Source organism: Euleptes europaea, chromosome 5 (genome assembly GCF_029931775.1).
Source record: "Euleptes europaea isolate rEulEur1 chromosome 5, rEulEur1.hap1, whole genome shotgun sequence".
NCBI classification, from domain to species: Eukaryota; Metazoa; Chordata; class Lepidosauria; order Squamata; family Sphaerodactylidae; genus Euleptes; species Euleptes europaea.
In genome coordinates this window covers 72,528,071-72,545,763 of record NC_079316.1, presented here as the reverse complement: position 1 = coordinate 72,545,763, position 17,693 = coordinate 72,528,071, and the positions used below count along the sequence as shown (strand labels likewise).

At 40.1% G+C, this 17,693-nt stretch overlaps 1 protein-coding gene across 2 annotated transcripts in view; it reads right to left on the bottom strand.

Annotated features, from left to right (window-relative positions):
- Positions 1-17,693, bottom strand: part of DOCK1 (dedicator of cytokinesis 1) — a 530,876-nt gene that overhangs the window by 404,111 nt on the left and 109,072 nt on the right. For both annotated transcript variants that reach the window (XM_056850272.1, XM_056850273.1), the window contains 4 exons: positions 15,508-15,597; positions 12,367-12,467; positions 8,566-8,691; positions 6,393-6,501 (listed from right to left, as the gene is read on the bottom strand). In XM_056850272.1, coding sequence (XP_056706250.1) covers positions 6,393-6,501; positions 8,566-8,691; positions 12,367-12,467; positions 15,508-15,597 — 426 coding nt within the window. The remainder of the gene's footprint in view (positions 1-6,392; positions 6,502-8,565; positions 8,692-12,366; positions 12,468-15,507; positions 15,598-17,693) is intronic.

Genomic DNA, 17,693 nt, shown 5'->3' with positions numbered 1-17,693 from the left:
AGAAGATGAGTTGGTTTTTATACCCCACTTTCTCTCTACCTTTAAGGAGTCTCAAAGTGGCTTACAATGCCCTTGTCTTCCCCTCCCCACAACAGAGACAGCTGTGACTAGCCCAAGGTCACCCATGCTTCATGTTTAGGAGTGGGGAAACCAACCCGGTTCACCAGATTAGAGTCTGCCGCTCATATGGAGGAGAGGGGAATCAAACCCAGTTCCCCAGATTAGAGTCCGCCACTCTAAGCTATGGTGCCGCACTGGTGGCACCATGCTCAGAAGTCCTACCACTCAGTGAGAATGGGGGTTGCCAATCAATCAAATGTGCTGGCTACTCAAGTATATTGCTCTTGTCTGGCCTCTACACAGAGGTCTCTGCAGTGAGCAAACCCCATCCCATTAGGAGAGGGGCTGTGGCTCAGTGTTAGAACATCTGCTTGACATGCAGGTCCAAGGTTCAATCCCCAGCACCTCCAATTAAAAGGATCAGGTGGCAGGTGATATGCAGGACCTCTATCTGGGATCTTAGAAAGCCACGGCCAGTCTAAGTAGACAATGCTAACTTGAGGGATCAATAATCTGATTCAGTATATGGCAGCTTCACATGTTAAAAGGGAACACTGAAGAGGTAGCCCCAATGCCTGCAGGGACCCTTCCCCTTCAACCACAGAGCCACTCAACATAGAGGAGGAGGAGGAGGATAAGAGTTGGTTTTTATATGCCTACTTTTGCTATCACTTAAGGGAGAATCAAACCAAGTTACAATCACCTTCCCTTCCCCTCCCCACGACCCTCGGAGGTAGGTGAGGCTGAGAGGGTATGACTAGCCCAAGATCACCCAGCTGACTTCATGTGTAGGAGTGGGGAAACAAATCCAGTTCATCAGATTAGCCTCCGCCACTCATGTGGAGGAATGGGGAATCAAACCCAGTTCTCCAGATCAGAGTCCACTGCTCCAAACCACCACTTTTACCCACTACACCATGCTCTTAACCACTATACCCAGGGGCCCTACAGCAGAGGCAGCTCAAAGCAGACTGAGAGGAAGGGGGCACTTGAGACTGATGTCAGCTGGCATCAATGCTCAAAAGCATCAAGCTGGCCTGCTAGACAGGCAGGAGTGGGGCAAATGGGCCCAAAATGCAGTGGTATGGCATCTGAGGGGAAAGAGCTTGTCCTCTAGGCAGTGTTGGGTTAACTGAGCATTCTAGATAATCAAGTCCCAGATAACAAAGCTTTTACTGTATTATAGATAGAAAGATTTATCAGAAGACACACTCTGCAATATTTCCCTTTACAGTTAGCCTAAGTCAGTCCCCCTTACTTTAAATATTTTATATTTCTATGATCTTTGTAATGAATATTTTTGTATACTGGTTAAAATAAATAGCAACTTTCCTTAACATTTTCTTGATTTAACCGCTTTTTCTGTAATTCTAATATGAAACAAAAGCTGGCTCTCAACTTTTTCAAAATAAATCTAAGAATACCGAAAAATCTACATTTAGTGTATCAGATCATATTAAAATATAATATAGCTGGAAAGAACAAAGGAAGGCAAATGGCTCTAAATTGGTTTAATCAGAAAGCCGATTAACATAGCGCAAGGTCAATACTAATTCTTATGAAAGCTATGCCAAGAATGTAACCTTTACTCCATTTGCAAGCTGTAGTTGAAATGAGACTCTGCATGATTAGTGGCATCATTACTATCTTGGCTATTCCCAGATGCTGATATACACGAGTACAGGGATATTAATTTCAGCAACAACCATCAGATACCAATGCAACATCAGGAACAATTACCAACAATTAAGCAGTTTGTTAACTTCTTAACATTTTTAATTAGAATTAGTAACATACTTGTACAGCACTACAAAGTTCACCAACCTGTTCCCATCAAATCAAAAGTGACAGTTTATTCAGCATACAGACAAGATGGATTTCCATAACCACCCACGAAAATGACAAATCAGACTAGTTCTTCACCACTCATAGATATGGTACTTTTAGCAGGCTGGTACTTTTAGTAGGAATGGGATGTGCGCGTTAACAAAAATGAAAGGATTCTGTTATCCTTCTAAGACTGGAGGACTCCAGGAGTGAGAGCCCATAAAATAAGAATACAATATAGGTAAAAGAACCAAATGGAGAAGATTTTTGAGGGAGAAAATGAGCAAGCATATGTGTTTAAGTTAGCTTATTGTGTGTGTGTGTGAAGTGCCGTCAAGTCGCAGCTAACTTATGGCGACCCCTTTGGGGGTTTTCATGGCAAGAGACTAACAGAGGTGGTTTGCCAGTGCCTTCCTCTGCACAGCAACCCTGGACTTCCTTGGTGGTCTCCCATCCAAATACTAAACAAGGCTGACCCTGATTAGCTTCTGAGATCTTATTAGGGATTTAAAAAACAAGGGACCAAAGTGGTAGAAATACTTTTCTAAATGGTTAGCAACACTGCCATTGAAGCATTTTTGGTACACCTGAGAAGCAAGAGACTCAATTTCCAAATGTGCCAACCACTGTGTATAAAAAGGAAAGGCTTGACTAAAGATCAAGCAGCGAAGGTTGATCAGCATACACCCATGAGATCTAGCTTGGTCCACCACAGAGCTGCTGTGAAGGAACAGCTTTGTAACTAATCCAAGTATTACTGGGTGGCTCTCACAAACACCCACTAGTCTCTTTACTAACAAGCGAGTGACCATTTTGTTTAACATTTTGCAGATTCAATTTCTTCTGTCCCTTCTGAATTGTCTGCCCTATTCAATTCAACAGTAATTTTGGCCAACTCTATGGCTATCATCTGTCTGAGTTTCATGGGTGCTTTCCAATTTGTGCAGTTTCAGGATCTGGATACAGTCCTTGGAGAGCAAAGACCAAGCCAGCATGGTGTAGTGGTTAAGAGCGGTAGTCTGGAGGTAGACTGTGATCTGGAGAACCGGGTTCGATTCCCCAATCCTCCACATGAGCGGCGGAGGCTAAACTGGTAAATCGGGTTGGTTTCCCCAAGCCTACACATGAAGCCATCTGGGTGACCTTGGGTAAGTAACAGCTCTCTCAGCCCCAACTACCTCACAGGGTGTCTGTTGTGGGGAGGGGAGGGGAAGGTGATTGTAAGCCGGTTTGAGTCTCCCTTAAGTGGTAGAGAAAGTCAGCATATAAAAACCAACTCTACTTCATAAATGATTGACTGTCCTTCCTGGCTGCTTTAAGTAGACGGAGAGGCTCTTCTTAAGGGAGAAAGCAGTCCTTACAGTATTTAAAGAAACCACAGCACAACCAACCCAGAAGAAGTCTTCCATCACTGCCTCTAACTTGAACAAATTCAGGCCAGCCCCCAGCCTTCCATATCGGGGCATGGTAAGCAAATACGTTGTGGCCTCTCATTTCTGAGACCTTTGAGGTTTCTATTTGGCTTCTAGCCTAGTTTTACCACTGAAAGGGCCTCGGTTCTCTTAAACAATCTTTTTCGGGAAATGGTAAAAGAGGAACCAATTCCTTAGTTCTGCTGGACCTCTCAGCAGCAGCTCAAATTCCTCTGAAGTTCCAGGTTGAGTTCTTGTATGAACCCATTTCTAGGAAAGTGTTAAGCATACATTGAAGCAACAGCCTCTGGGCCCAAACAATAGATCAGTACCATCTAAGCATGAGCTCCTTGGAAGAAGGATAGGATAAAATGTAATCAATTAGATTAATCTGATGTCAGAATATCAAGTTGGAAAATACAGTTCTAATAGTAGTTATTACGTAAGTCTTTTAAGGGAGACAGCTTAGAGATGGGCCATAGCTCAGAAGCGCAGCACAAGCTTTGCTTGAACAAGATCCCAGATTCAATCCCTGGCATATCCAATTAAAAGGAGAGCAGGTAGATGGGCTGAAAAAGAGAAGGATAGAATCGTTGCCAGCTGGAGTAGACCAATTTTCACCTAGCTCTCTGACTCCACAAAAGGCAATGTGGTAAAATATAATATAGCTGGGAAGAACAAAGGAAGGCAATGGCTCTAAATTGGTTTAATCAGAAAGCCCATTAACATAGCGCAAGGTCATTACTAATTCTTATGAGAGCTATGCCAAGATTGTAACCTTTACTCAGTTATCAGTACTCTGAAATCAGTTTATAAATGAAGAGGGGAAAAGCAGTTGGTCGAATACAAAGCCTTATATGCGAACAATTGCACATTCCATACTGCGCACACAGTGTTTCCTACTTTGTCTTGCAAAAGACCCTTGTGAGCCCCCCACCCCGACTCCAAAGCGTTAGGGCCTTCTCTGGAACAAAATGCAACTCCACTCGACATGGGAACCTGCAGCCAGGGACGGAAATGAACAACTACTAATCCATTTCATGCATGAATAGAAATACCTTCTGGTCACCTACATGGCACTCCGGGTCAAAACCACTGCTTTGTAGTATTTACTGAGTTCTGCATCCATTCAGCCATTAACGTAGGAAATGTATTTTATTTTTATTTTATTTCTACCCGCACCTTTCCCCAGCAAAGCCGGGCTCAATCGGATTGAATGTGTAAATTGAATTACAGTATTAGTCAAAAAATACAGTAATTAATTTGACATGGATGCAATGGTGAGAGTTTATTCATTTAAATAGTTTCCACACCCTATTTTGCCTTCTGTTACGTGAAGACAACATGTTCACCATGGGATATTTTCTGTATCTTTTTAGGCATCATATATATTCTGACAGGAAGATCAGCCACTGGAAAGTTAATTATTCCTTAATGAAAGTGACACAGTTCACAGGCAGAGTTATTATAGGAAACAAATTTCTCATTTATTTAAATGACTAGGTACTCTGTAACAGAATATGAAAAGGCTATTTTCTAGGCTGATTTGAATTAACAGAACTGTAATTTCACAAATCATCAATTGCTCCCAGATCAGACCACAATGTGAATGAGGAGAGCTTGGCGGGGGGGGGGGGGGGGGGCTACAACATGCCAAAATTAGAAGGTATAATGATTACATTCTCCCTGTAAAAAATGAATATCTCCCAAGTATACAAATGTAAGCAAATGCTGGAATTTGAGATATGCTAAGTCTGTTTATAATTATTCTCCCAATAGCACAATGACAAAATATCATTAAATTCGTTTTCACTGGTGCTACAGTCTTTCAGCAACACATTTTAAGATCAATTCAAATAAGTATAGAAAATAGATGTACACAATGAAGAAAGCTTTTACATTATTTGTTGCATGCATCCATTGGTCTTGACTGATGTGGCAGCATTAGAAATTCTTGTATCCAGCTCATCTGGAGATCACAGCTAAAAAGCATACAACCTTCATATGCATGTACATGAATGTATTGCATACTACTACTACTTTAATCTAGCCTGGGTCCAGGGCTGTACAGCGACCACTGATTGAAATCCACTTTGTGCTGGCCAAAGAACCGTTCCAGTAATACAAACCAGAGAAGGACTGCCTTGTCTGAGGATATGAGGCTGACCAGCAACATACATGATGAAACACATGCAAATCAATACCATTTTAGGAACCATAATAAGAGAGATATGAATGAAGGACGTGTGATTTTGCTGGTTTTGCTTTCTTTCTTTCTTTTTTTGTTAAGGTGCTTATTTAGGGAAGGGAGTCTTTTATAAACCACAACCAATGTACCCTTCATGTAAAACAGCAGCATAGCAAAGACAAACTTTGCAACTGCCAATTCAGGGAGTTGTCTCAAAATCACACAGGAGAACCAACACCTTATTTATACTACTAATTAATTGCAATATCTAATATCTCAAAATACCTAATCTCTCAAAAGCAACAGGAACAAGGGCCTGCTGCAAGATATGTGGCTACAAGATATGCATATGACTGTGCATGATTTTCCACTATATTAATTATGGTAAGAAGACCATTGCATAACTCACTATCTAATCCCCCACCTTCTCCTCTCACATGCTACAATCTAATTAGATCCATCCACTATTGTGGCATGCCATAATGTGATGCTACATCTAAACCAGCAAGCTATGGTTTATGCTCTTCCCAATCCAAATTCCAAACCTCCATCTTAACCCCAGTTTGCAGAAAAAACTCATACCTACAGTTTGCCAGTTCAGATAAATTACAGTTTGCTGCAAAAACAGAAATATTTTCTTCTCTGGTCACAAGCAAAGGGATGAAGAAGTAAGGGAGTCCCAAGTTTCCCAGCTTGTTACACATACTAACACGTTATGGTTTGCCCTTATGTCTAGAACAAGCCATTGTCTTAAATTCCTATAGATATTGTCTTTCAAATTAAATTCAAAACAATTAACTTAACATTATCTTCAACCATTATACTTTGTACGGGACACTAGAAACGTATTACTGCACCTCAGTGTGAGAAGACAAACACAAAATAATTTTATTTTAGAATCATACCTTTACTATAACAGTCTGATCAGACACGCTACTCATCATCTCATTGATAGATTTAAAGAGCTGAAGCAAGGACTCCCTAAAGTCAGCTTCTCCTTTGTTTTCATAAAGTCTGAAAAACAAACAATATAAACATAGTCAGAACATATCATAAGGAAAGCTGGATTGTGCTGGGCGAGAGCTAGCAGATTCAATGGAGGCCGAGAATTGGTTCTTCTTTGCAGCCTTCTCTGTCATCTCGTAGGATTTCATAAGCATCCTATAAGATGTTCTTGCGGCTAAGTCACGGCTTTGACGCCAAACTCGCTCTAGTCGTGTAAGCTCCCACTTTTTCTACCATAGCGCCGTAGTATACCACGGGGCTTGGTTTAAGCAGGGGTGAAGAGGACATCAGAGTGTGATCTCGTCAATGGCTTCAGACAGAGGGGCATGCCAATCATCCACCAGCTCATCCAAGGAATCACAGGGGGTTCTGGATCCCGCAGAGCATTCTGGAAACCAACTGGATCCATAAGTCTCTGCAGGGGAGCATAAATCTCACCGCCTAAGCAGGGAGGAGCTGGGAACCCCAGCCTGGCCTACAGGGCATAGAGATCTCACCACTGCACACCATCCACAGACATCAGACTAATATCTATTCCCATACCAAAGATCAAATCTAGTGTGTGGCCTGCTTGATGTGTGGGACCTGATACAATCAGGAAGAGTACCAGTGTCACATGGAAGACACTAGGTCTGAGGCCTGCAATTAATACTGCTGTCAGATCAGTACCACAATGAACACTTATATGCCATCTAATTTTCTAAGACATTAATGCAAACCAATGTGATCTCCAAAACAGACTACTGAATGGGACCTGGAATGATCCAAGTTCAAATCTCCAGAAAATAAATAATGTACCCATTGGTCAGTACCTTGTAAAAATCAGTTATAAAGCAATGTGCACACTATAAGGGCAGTGGAAATCTGTCATAGTCCTAATTCTAATCATCCAGATGCATCAACAGATTCTTCTGAACAGTGAGGAAAATATACGGCATTATTGTCTTCTATATTCCCAAATATGGATATAAAAGTCCATCTTAAAATTCTAATATAACCTTGACAAAGCATTTTCATTATAGTCAAGAAATTATCTACTGTTTGCATTTCAACTCTATGGCAATTTCAATATTTCTTAAGCATCTCCATCATCAAGTAGGATTGTGAGTTTAAGAATGAGATAATATTGTATCATTAAATTTGGAGGTTTCACCTTGTTATTCAGACATACTGCCTTTCCAAAGTCAACAGTAACACAACCTGAATCAATAATTAACCAGCAGGAAATGCAGAGTGTAATGCAAAACAGTCACTGTTCATTTAATTAGAGAGTAATAAAAAGGTAGTATTTTCGGTAGGCCCCAAACAATCATTTATTTCATTGAGCTGGATTCAAAGGAAGAGTTCATGGATGGAAAGGAACTCTCTCCCCATTCCGCAAGCAGCCTCCTGTTTGGTCCAAATAGGGGGCACTGCCATGGGAGAAATCAAGTAAAGAAGAAGAAGAGTTGGTTTTTATATACCGACTTTCTCTACCACTTAAGGGAGAATCAAACCGGCTTACAATCACCTTCCCTTCCCCTCCCCACAACAGACACCCTGTGAAGTAGGTGGGGCTGAGTTAGCTCTAAGAGAGCTGTGACTAGCCCAAGGTAACCCAGCTGGCCTTATGTGTAGGAGTGGGTAAACCCACCCGGTTCACCAGATTAAAGTCCGCCTCTCATGGGGAGGAGTGGGGAATCTAGATTAGAGTCTACTGCTCCAAACCACTGCTCTTAACCACTACACCATGCTGGCTCTCTCAACACTTCCTTCTCTCTCTCTCTCTCTCTCCTCCAATGATACTACCTTTGAGCAGAGGAAGGGAAAAAGAAGCTGTGACTCATTTCCCCTTCACTGTTGCGGCACCATCTCGCCCTTCACAATTTGTTTGTAGGGCCCTCCCAATCCTCAAGAGAGGATTTTCAGAACAGGGCAGGCTGCTTGTGGAAGGGGAAAGGGGTAAGATCCACTTTGCCAACTCCTGCTGTGAACTCTTCTGCTAGATCCAACCCAACGTTTTATGTTAATGATCATTATTACAAAAACTGAGGTATTTAAAAGATGAGGTATGACCAAAAACAAGATACATACTGGTTAAACAAAATTCTTGATCGTACAATAAATTTGAAGATATATTCCAAAGATTTCATAGCTTTGAATAGTTGATCAGTAATACCAGCGTTATCCACATAGGTTCTTAGAACTTTTGTCAGCTTTCTGTATGGAAAGATTTTTTTAAAAAAATGTTAATGGCAATTTAATAAAAGACAGGTTCTGAAATGAGAAACTGATATACAATGGATTCAGTCCAGAAAAGAAAGGGTGGGATCCAAAGAAACAGACAAGTAGATCTGCATGCTCAAAGGGAACTTTGGACCTCCACTTAAAATGGAGGGAAATCTCAAAGGTAGGAGAAAAACAAAGAACAAGGTGCTGCTTCTGTTTTATAGGTAGTTTTTAACATTTTTATGTTTAATGGCTTGCTTTTAATGTTTTTAATATATACTGTGGTTTTAAACTGCAAGCCACCAGGCAGGGCTCTGAAGAAGCAGCAGATAAATAAATAAATAAATAAATAAATAAATAAATAAATAAAGCACTTTGCTTTATGGCAGAGAATGTACAAACTCTTAAAATGCCCTTAATTAACTCTTTAGATCCCTGCCCAAGAAACTGAACACATGTACAATGCCTCATGAACACAGCGGCCTGTTTCCACATACAAACTTCACATTTGACTCAGTGATGAGAAGCAAGATATAAAAGTGTAAGGACGGGGGGGGAAAGGATAGCTTCCTCTTCTTCTATGGAGATGCGTACAATTATCTCACCTACTATACTGAGTGCACTGTAACCAATTAAATATGCATCATGAAGCAAATATTTCTGCACTAAAATTAATCACATTTCTATGTATACCCTTTAAAAAAATTTAGATGCTAACCTGTTACATGAGAAAATTCTGTTCATAGATTTATATGGAAGAAGAAGAGGAGAAGGAGGAAGAGGAGGAGCAGGAACTGATTTTTATATGCTGACTTTCTCTACCACTTAAGGAACAATTAATCTGGTTTACAATCACCTTCCCTTCCCCTCTCCACAACAGACACCCTGTGAGGTAGGTGGGGCTGAGAGAGCTTGAAGAGCCCAAGGTCACCCAGCTGGCTTCATGTGCAGGAGTGGGGAAACCAACACAGTTCACCAGATTAGCATCCACCGATCATGTGGAGTAGTGGAGAATCAAACTCAGTTCTCCAGATTAGAGTCCACCGCTCTTAACCACTACACCACGCTGGCTCTCTACGCTGGCTCACCACGCTGGTAGTATGATGACATAAAGAACAATTGGAAAGAAAAGTGAGAGTGGCCTCTAATCAGAAGAGGAAGAATTGGTTTTTATATGCCGACTCTCTCTACCACTTAAGGAAGAATCAAACCGGCTTACAATCACCTTCCCTTCCCCTCCCCACAACAGACACTCTGTGAGGTAGGGGGGGATGAAAGAGTTCTGAGAGAACTGTGACTAGCCCAAGGTCACCCAGCTGGCTTTATGTGTAGGAATGGGGAAACAAATCCAGTTAACCAGATTAGCGTCCACCACTCATGTGGACGAGTGGGGAATCAAAACCGGTTCTCCGGGTTAGAGTCCACCACTCCAAATCAGGCAAGCTACAAAGTCAATTCTTTTTTTCCTCTATTTCCATTTACAGTTCTTTGCTAAGTAAATGTAGGTTAAAAGTGTTGCAATGTCCTAAGTCAATTAAATTGAAAATTATATTAGAGAAGATTAAGATTTGATTTATATCCCTGATCTGCTTGCAAATTTAGTGTGTGTACAAGTTAATAGGGATGACATTAAATATTGACAAAATTCTTAATACACAAACTTAGCAGTAGTTATTAATAGCTTTATATATTTTGTAATAAAATTAAAAATGAACAATATTTTCTAAAGGCAACTATGCATGTTACACAAGAAACATCACTGTTGCATGTATGCTTGTGCTTCCATTTATCTCCACACATGCAGCAATCATTATGGCCAAACAAAATTTATTGCAGCTCTCAAGATACTAAACAAAAAACTTTGCCTGAATTTTTTCTACACTTTCATTTCATTGCAGTAAGTTATGTTTATAAAACCTTACATCACTTTGATCCTATATACAAGGAATGCATAACCCACCTATTTTACATACACTTTAGGTATCTTAATACAATAAATTTAAGAGCAAATAATAATTTTATCACTGCTGCGATATCTCAACCATGATACCAGTATTATTATTTTTAACCAGAAAAGAGGTTCCAAAGGTATATAAGCGTTCTTACATGGCTCCCTTTGCATGTACAGAACTTCATTCAAATTAATCAGGTAGCCTTCTCACACATCAGAGAACGCAAAGCCATAAATCAGGGTGGAATGTGTCTTCCTTCAAGGATGTTTTAGTTAAAACTACCACACAATTTAGATTTTTTTAAGTCTTGAAAAGTAATGGTCTTTTAACTTACATGAATAGAGTATACACTACAGATTAAATGAAACTATTCCACAGACACAACTTCTACTGTACTGGGAAACCTATAATGGCTTTCGGAAGCACTGAACTACCCATATACTCTATGACAGACCACACACACACACACACACACACACATACATATATACACATACATACATACACACGCATATATATACACATACACACACACTTTTTAAATTAAGTTTTTAACATGGTAACAAAGTTAAGGCAGATCTACAACACTAAATTGTAGTACTCTGTTAAACAAGAATGTCCCAGCTGTGTAATTCTGTCAAGTATGAATGTTGATAATTTGTATTATCACAGGATCAGTTGCAGCTGCCAGATCTGGTCCATTTTCTCAGTATTGTCTGCTCTGACTGGCAGTGCCTCTCCAGGATCTCAAACTGTCCCGATACCTGCTGCGTGAGATGCATTAACTCAACATATACCCACTTTTCTCCCCAATGGGGACTCCAAGCAGCTTACAACGTCATTCTCATCACAATAAATATCCTATGAGGTAGGTTAGGCTGAACCAATGAGCTTCCATGGCAGAGCAGGAATTCAAATCTAAGTTTCCTAGATCCTAGTTCATCTTATGGCTGAGGATGAATGTGCTACCTTCTGCATGCAAAGCATGTGCTCTGTCATTGAGTCACAGCATTGCCAAGCTGCAGCCCTTCTGCCTCATTTCTTGTCACGTGCAGTAGACAATCAATCTTTGGGTAATCTGGGATAATATCATACGGTTAAAATGGCACATAACCTCACAAGACCTTAATAGATTTCACACTGAAATAACAATAATCATTTACATAAAAAAGAACAAATCTTGTTTCACTTTACAGAATGTTAAATAGTCAACTACCAATTTCAATGACAAGGCTTGGACCTTAACGTGTTTAAAAATCGGAGAATAAATAATACATGAATGTTCGCCGACGCTAGATGCAAAAAAAAAAATGGCTCTCACATTTTGGTGAAAGGAAAGGAAATAACAGAACAATATCCCTGAAGGGAAAGTAAATCATGAGACCGACAGAGAAGACTGTCTTTCCATGAAGGTGTGACTTGTTAGTATTAACACAATAATGCTTTTCTCTTCCCTTCCTTCAATCTCTTCAGTCCCTGCTTGTAAATGAAACCTACACTTACTGCTGCTGAGAAACGACCCTTGTCAGACAATTACCAAGATCAACGCAGTTCAGCCTTGGCATGAAGAAAGTAGCCTTTCAAGATATACCATCTAATAGTCTTGGAATCCATTTTGAGCAGATAAGTCTAACAAGAACAGCCGTAACAATAATGACTTCTCAATATACCTGGTATTCAGAACATTATTTCCGGGTTAAAATATTATACGTACGTGTATGCCAAGGTAGCACTGAAATGTTTCTTAATGTAGGTTTCCAAAACAGGATTGAAATGCTGGAACTTCCGGTCGGCAATCAATCCGATGATGAATACCTACCCAACGTGAAAGAACAAGCAGTTACCTTGAAAATATGGTACGTATAAAAGAACTCCAGGGTGAAAGAAACTGTGAAAGGGACCTCATTTGCACAATTTCCATTCAGAGGGAAAATGGCCAAGTGGAATTTTGAACAGGCAGTTAAACTAGGAATGCAATCACATTGTGGGCTGTACAGCCTGGACTTCTGACATCTGAAAAAGCAGCTGGTGAATCTGTCTGTTTTAAGAGTGGCAGTGCTGAAGATGGATAACACTGCATATTTTTGTGGAATGTACAACCTATTTCAGATTATTGACATTATTTTTTTATTGCCCTTGTGCAATAATTTTTTTTTTATTGTTTCTTGGAAGCTTTGTCTCAACAAAGGTAAAAGTGCCTTGCAGTGCTAGGCTTGGACACCGCAAGCAGCCAGTGGGAAAAGCTGATGGTCTGGGATCTTCCCTGCTTTCCCTTCCCCACTGGAGCCCTTTTTGACTGTAGGAAAGTCTATTGCCAGGCTTGAGGGATTCTCCTCACTTAACAGCTGCACCAGCTGTATAGTGAAAAGGAGAAAGGGAATAAGCACACCTTTTCTGTCTCTTGTGCATGCGGAGAAAGAAAGGAGCAATTTTGCCCTCTTCCTGGTCCCTTCTACAGCATCCTCACTAACACGGCTATTCATGTGTTCAAGTCCCTTAACCCCACAAATAAACTTTTCCACGCTGAGAAAGGGCTCCAAGGAGGAGAAGGTAAACCACAATTCTTATGTATGCGCAATGTAGGATCCAACTGCTAATCTAGACGCTTATATAACTTTTTAATAAAATATATGCAAATGTGGATCCTTCACAATACCTTACAATGCTCACAGAGTCAACATCTCCTATATTGGCATGATTCTCAAGAATGCAGCATGAAACACTCCTTAGAAAGCTAGAAAGGTTTGCCATATTACTTGCAAGGGCCCAATTAAAGGCCACCTATTAGCCATTTACTGATCTGCCAATGGCTTGGGGCCTAATATTGGAGGATCCCATCTTTGTGTATGGTTACCTAACTGAACAACAAATAACAAATAACAATAAAAAACTTTTACATAATAAAAATAGTAGCTATATACATCAATACATCATAAATATATAATTAAACATTCGTAGGGGAACTATTAAAAACATAAGCGTAACTAAAACACAGTTAAAACTCATTCATTGGGTTCGACCCATGCTCGTCTAGTTTTCTTAATTCGCCATCCAAATTTGGCCATTTTAAAAGTTAGCTCCGTGTCTTTAACTGAGAGCAAGTTAGAAAGGCGAGTCGCTCTAGTGCTCCCTGAGTGGTCAGCTATTACAAGGGAAATGTCTTCTCTTATTTTATTATAAATTTTGCAGTCATAAATGGCATGTTCAAGGGTCTCTATGCTCCCATCAGAACAAGGGCATAGACGTTCACCATAGGGGATCTTCTTGTATCTACCTTCCATTATAGCTGAAGGGAGAGCATTGCACCGTAACAAGGTAAAGGCCCTCCTATAATCAGGATTTTCCAGATGAACAAGATATGGCATCGGGGTCACATTAGTAAGGGTATTTCGATTGTAACAGACATTTTTAAGTCTATTCAGATCATGCTGTCTTTCTACGTCTCGTATTCTTTGCCTTATCAAAACCCTGGCCTGCAAATACTCCATAGATAAAAGTAGTTCTTGAGAGAGACCATAGAAGCCTAATTTTTTCTTCAGACTCCTCAATCAGGGAGAGGTAAAAGTGTCATACAGGATCAGATTAACGAGTCCTTTAGGACAGAGTGCTATTTTAAGCCAATAAGAAATTGTGGCTATCCATATCCTCGTTTCAATCGTAACCTCCCCAGTCTCTATTCGGACTGCAGCATTAGAGATACTGGAGGGGACTGAACTGCGGGACAAGTAGTTTCCAAGATGCCTGGCATCTGAACAAAATGAGTGCTCTGGGAAGACTACATTTTCCAGAGTTCCTGGGCTACTGTTATGGGAGGGAAGACAGCATGGCATAGCCCAATCTCGTCAGATCTTGTAAGCTAAGCAGGGTCGGTACTTTGAAGGGAGACCACCAAGGAAGGCTCTGTAAAACAAGGCAAAGGCAAGCCAACTCACTGAAAAACTCACTTCCCTGAAAGACCCTTGGTAGGGTTGCCATAATTTGTCTGCAACTTGAGGGCAGTTTACACATAGATACACACACTTTTGCAGAAAATGTAGTTCAGTTTGCCAAGTCTAATTCTAAACTGAGCTTTGAAATTTTGCCCGCCAGTAATTCTACATAACAAATGACTGTCATGAGCAACTAAATGGGATTGTGTCCTATGTCAAGCGGTTTGACTGTCCTGTGTTGATAATACTATGTATTGTAACATAAAAAGAGGGTTAATCACAACACATATTTTTACTGCTTTTTTTGTATTCAAATATAATGTATCCAAGAGCAGGCTTCTAGGTTTTTCCTGAGTCTTGTTCCCCTGCATCAAACTGTACTATGAAGTAGCAGCTCTAGTATTTCTGTTTGTATTGTTTTCTTCTAGGAATTTACAAGAACTCCGCAGCATTCCTCATACCTGCCTTGCCCTTCACCACCAGGAAGAGGTTCTGTTTATGTTTCCATACATGATCAGCTCACTTTTAATAAGAAGTTCCCTCCAATGTTTTATTTACAAGATACATCCTCAACATGTTTCTTCCCCTTGTACAATCCAAATTAGCATCAATTCCTACAGCCACTTTTGGATGAATGGTAATAAAAGTGCAAGCATCCAAAAACAGATTCTGGAGCACAATCACTAATACTCCTCCGCTAACTAAATCATCTAAACAATAATTTCAAATCAACATATTTGAGGTTTGAAAGGAGCAATCATTTCTAAACACACATTTTCAAAAGAGATCTTCCATACCTAATAAGTCTAGGATCGCTAAGGAAAGCCATATAATTTCCAAATGTCATATTTTAACCAGTTAACCACTCCATTTAAGTGACTTTAAAGAGCAACTAATATAATAAGTAAATTTAAATATATAATTACCAAAGCATCAAACACCAATGTGTCAAAAGTTTCACTCTCTGAATTCTCCATCATGATGTTAAACAGGGCATCAAGGGTATCTTGGAGAAACTGCAAAGAAACACTCAAATCACCATCGTAACAGGAAACTTCAAATTCAGTTTTCCCAGAGTATTCAATTCCTGTTATTATAGCCCATATTTCCCTGCCAGCAATACATGAAAATGCTGGAGGGATTGTATAACTTGCACAGAATTAAAATAGCTATCTATCACATCCTTATATTCCCACCTGTCATCCAAGCCGCTGGGGATGAATACATATGTCTGTTCTCACTTCCACTGTATCTGCTCAATAACCGTGTGATGCAAGTTGAACTGAAAGAGTGTGACCGGCCCAAGGATTCCCAGCAAGCTGCATGGTTGTGTGAAGGTTTGAACCCTGGGTCTGCTCTCCTAATATAAAGCTCACTATTAAATCACATTAACTCTCAAAATTGTGGAACAATTTAAAAAATGTATTCATTGATGTTTCACAATTCTGAGAGTTAAGAGTGCTTTCTACATTTTGAGATGCTTTCTATATAACAATCCCAAATCAAAGAATCATAGAATCATAGAGTTGGAAGGGAACACCTGGGTCATCTAGTCCAACCCTCTGCACAATGCAGGAAATTCACAACTACCTCCCCCACACACCCCAGTGACCCCTACTCTATGCCCAGAAGATGGCCAAGATGTCCTCCCTCTCATCATCTGCTTAAGGTCATAGAATCAGCACTGCAGACCGATGGTCATCTAGCCTCTGCTTAAAAACCTCCAGGGAAGGAGAGCTCACCACCTCCCAAAGAAACCTGTTCCACTGAGGAACTGCTCTGACTGTTAAAAGGTTCTTCCTAATGTTTAGGTGGAAACTCTTTGGATTTAATTTCAAGCCATTGGTTCTGGTCCAACCTTCTGGGGCAACAGAAAACAACTTGGCACCATCCTCATAAAGCTTCTTAAAACTGTGGGTTGTGACCCCATGTGGGGTCGCATAACTGAATGTGGGCGTTGCGAAAAATTTGGTAACCATAAAAGGTTTATTTATTTCTTATTATCAGTTAACATTTGATTTGTATACCTGTTTTATATACCTATATACTTGGGGTTGCATAAAAATTTATTGGGAGGAAAGGGGTTGCGAGTGGAAAAAGTTTAAGAAGCCCTGCTCTATATGACAGCCCTTCAATTACTTGAAGATGGTTATATCATCCCTCAATCTTCTCCTCTCCAGGTTAAACATACCCAGCTCCTTCAACCTTTCCTCATAGGACTTGGTCTCCAGTGCTCCTACAAACCATTACCTAAAACAAAATTCTAGCTTCTCCCCTTTGAATTTTTAGGTAGAATATATTTCTAAAACTAGATGTGTATATGTCTCAACATTACCCATGTCTGTCTCATGAGTAAACCTGAAAAACTCTTATGTAATTCACCTTTGGAAAGGGACACTGACAGAAAGTGACTGATGGCAAAAAAGTAATGAATTTGACAACTGAAACCTAAAACAGCTTCTGCTGTTTTATCCAGCCCAGTTAAAAGAATCAGTGTAATAAAGGCAACTCTACCTTGTAAAGCAAGACAGTGTAGGGTAGGGGGCAACATTATGAGGGAGGCCTGATTAAAATCCCTGATCAATCATAGAGCTCACTGAATGATTTTGGGCTTGTCACCATCTCTCAACGTAACCTACATCACCAGGGTGTTGCGAGGATAAAAGGTAAGGAGGAATATGATTTCTTGGAGGAAGGGCAGGATAATATTTATTTATTCAGAATAAATTTCTAACTTATCTAAATTTGGGCAGATGCCCGTTCTACTGGAATTAGTTATGCAGGGAGACGGAGCAAAAAGGATGGAGGAAGGAAAGCCCTGACAGATTGCACCTTGCTGATGCCCATTAGCACTGTATTCAAACATCAAAATATTAACCTAGATGTGCGAAGGAAAATCTCTTTTATAGGGCGTTATTATATAGGGCCTTATTATTATATAAGGTTTATGCATATTCAGAAGTAAGTTAGCCTGTCCAGTTCCCAAAGCTTTTCTGCCTACATACTAGAACTTCTCTAATTTTCTGTTCTAATTACGGCTACTGATGCTGCAATGCAAGTTTGTATTTCCAGTTTCTTTCTCTTAAACATTTTATTCCAGTTTCTTTCCCTT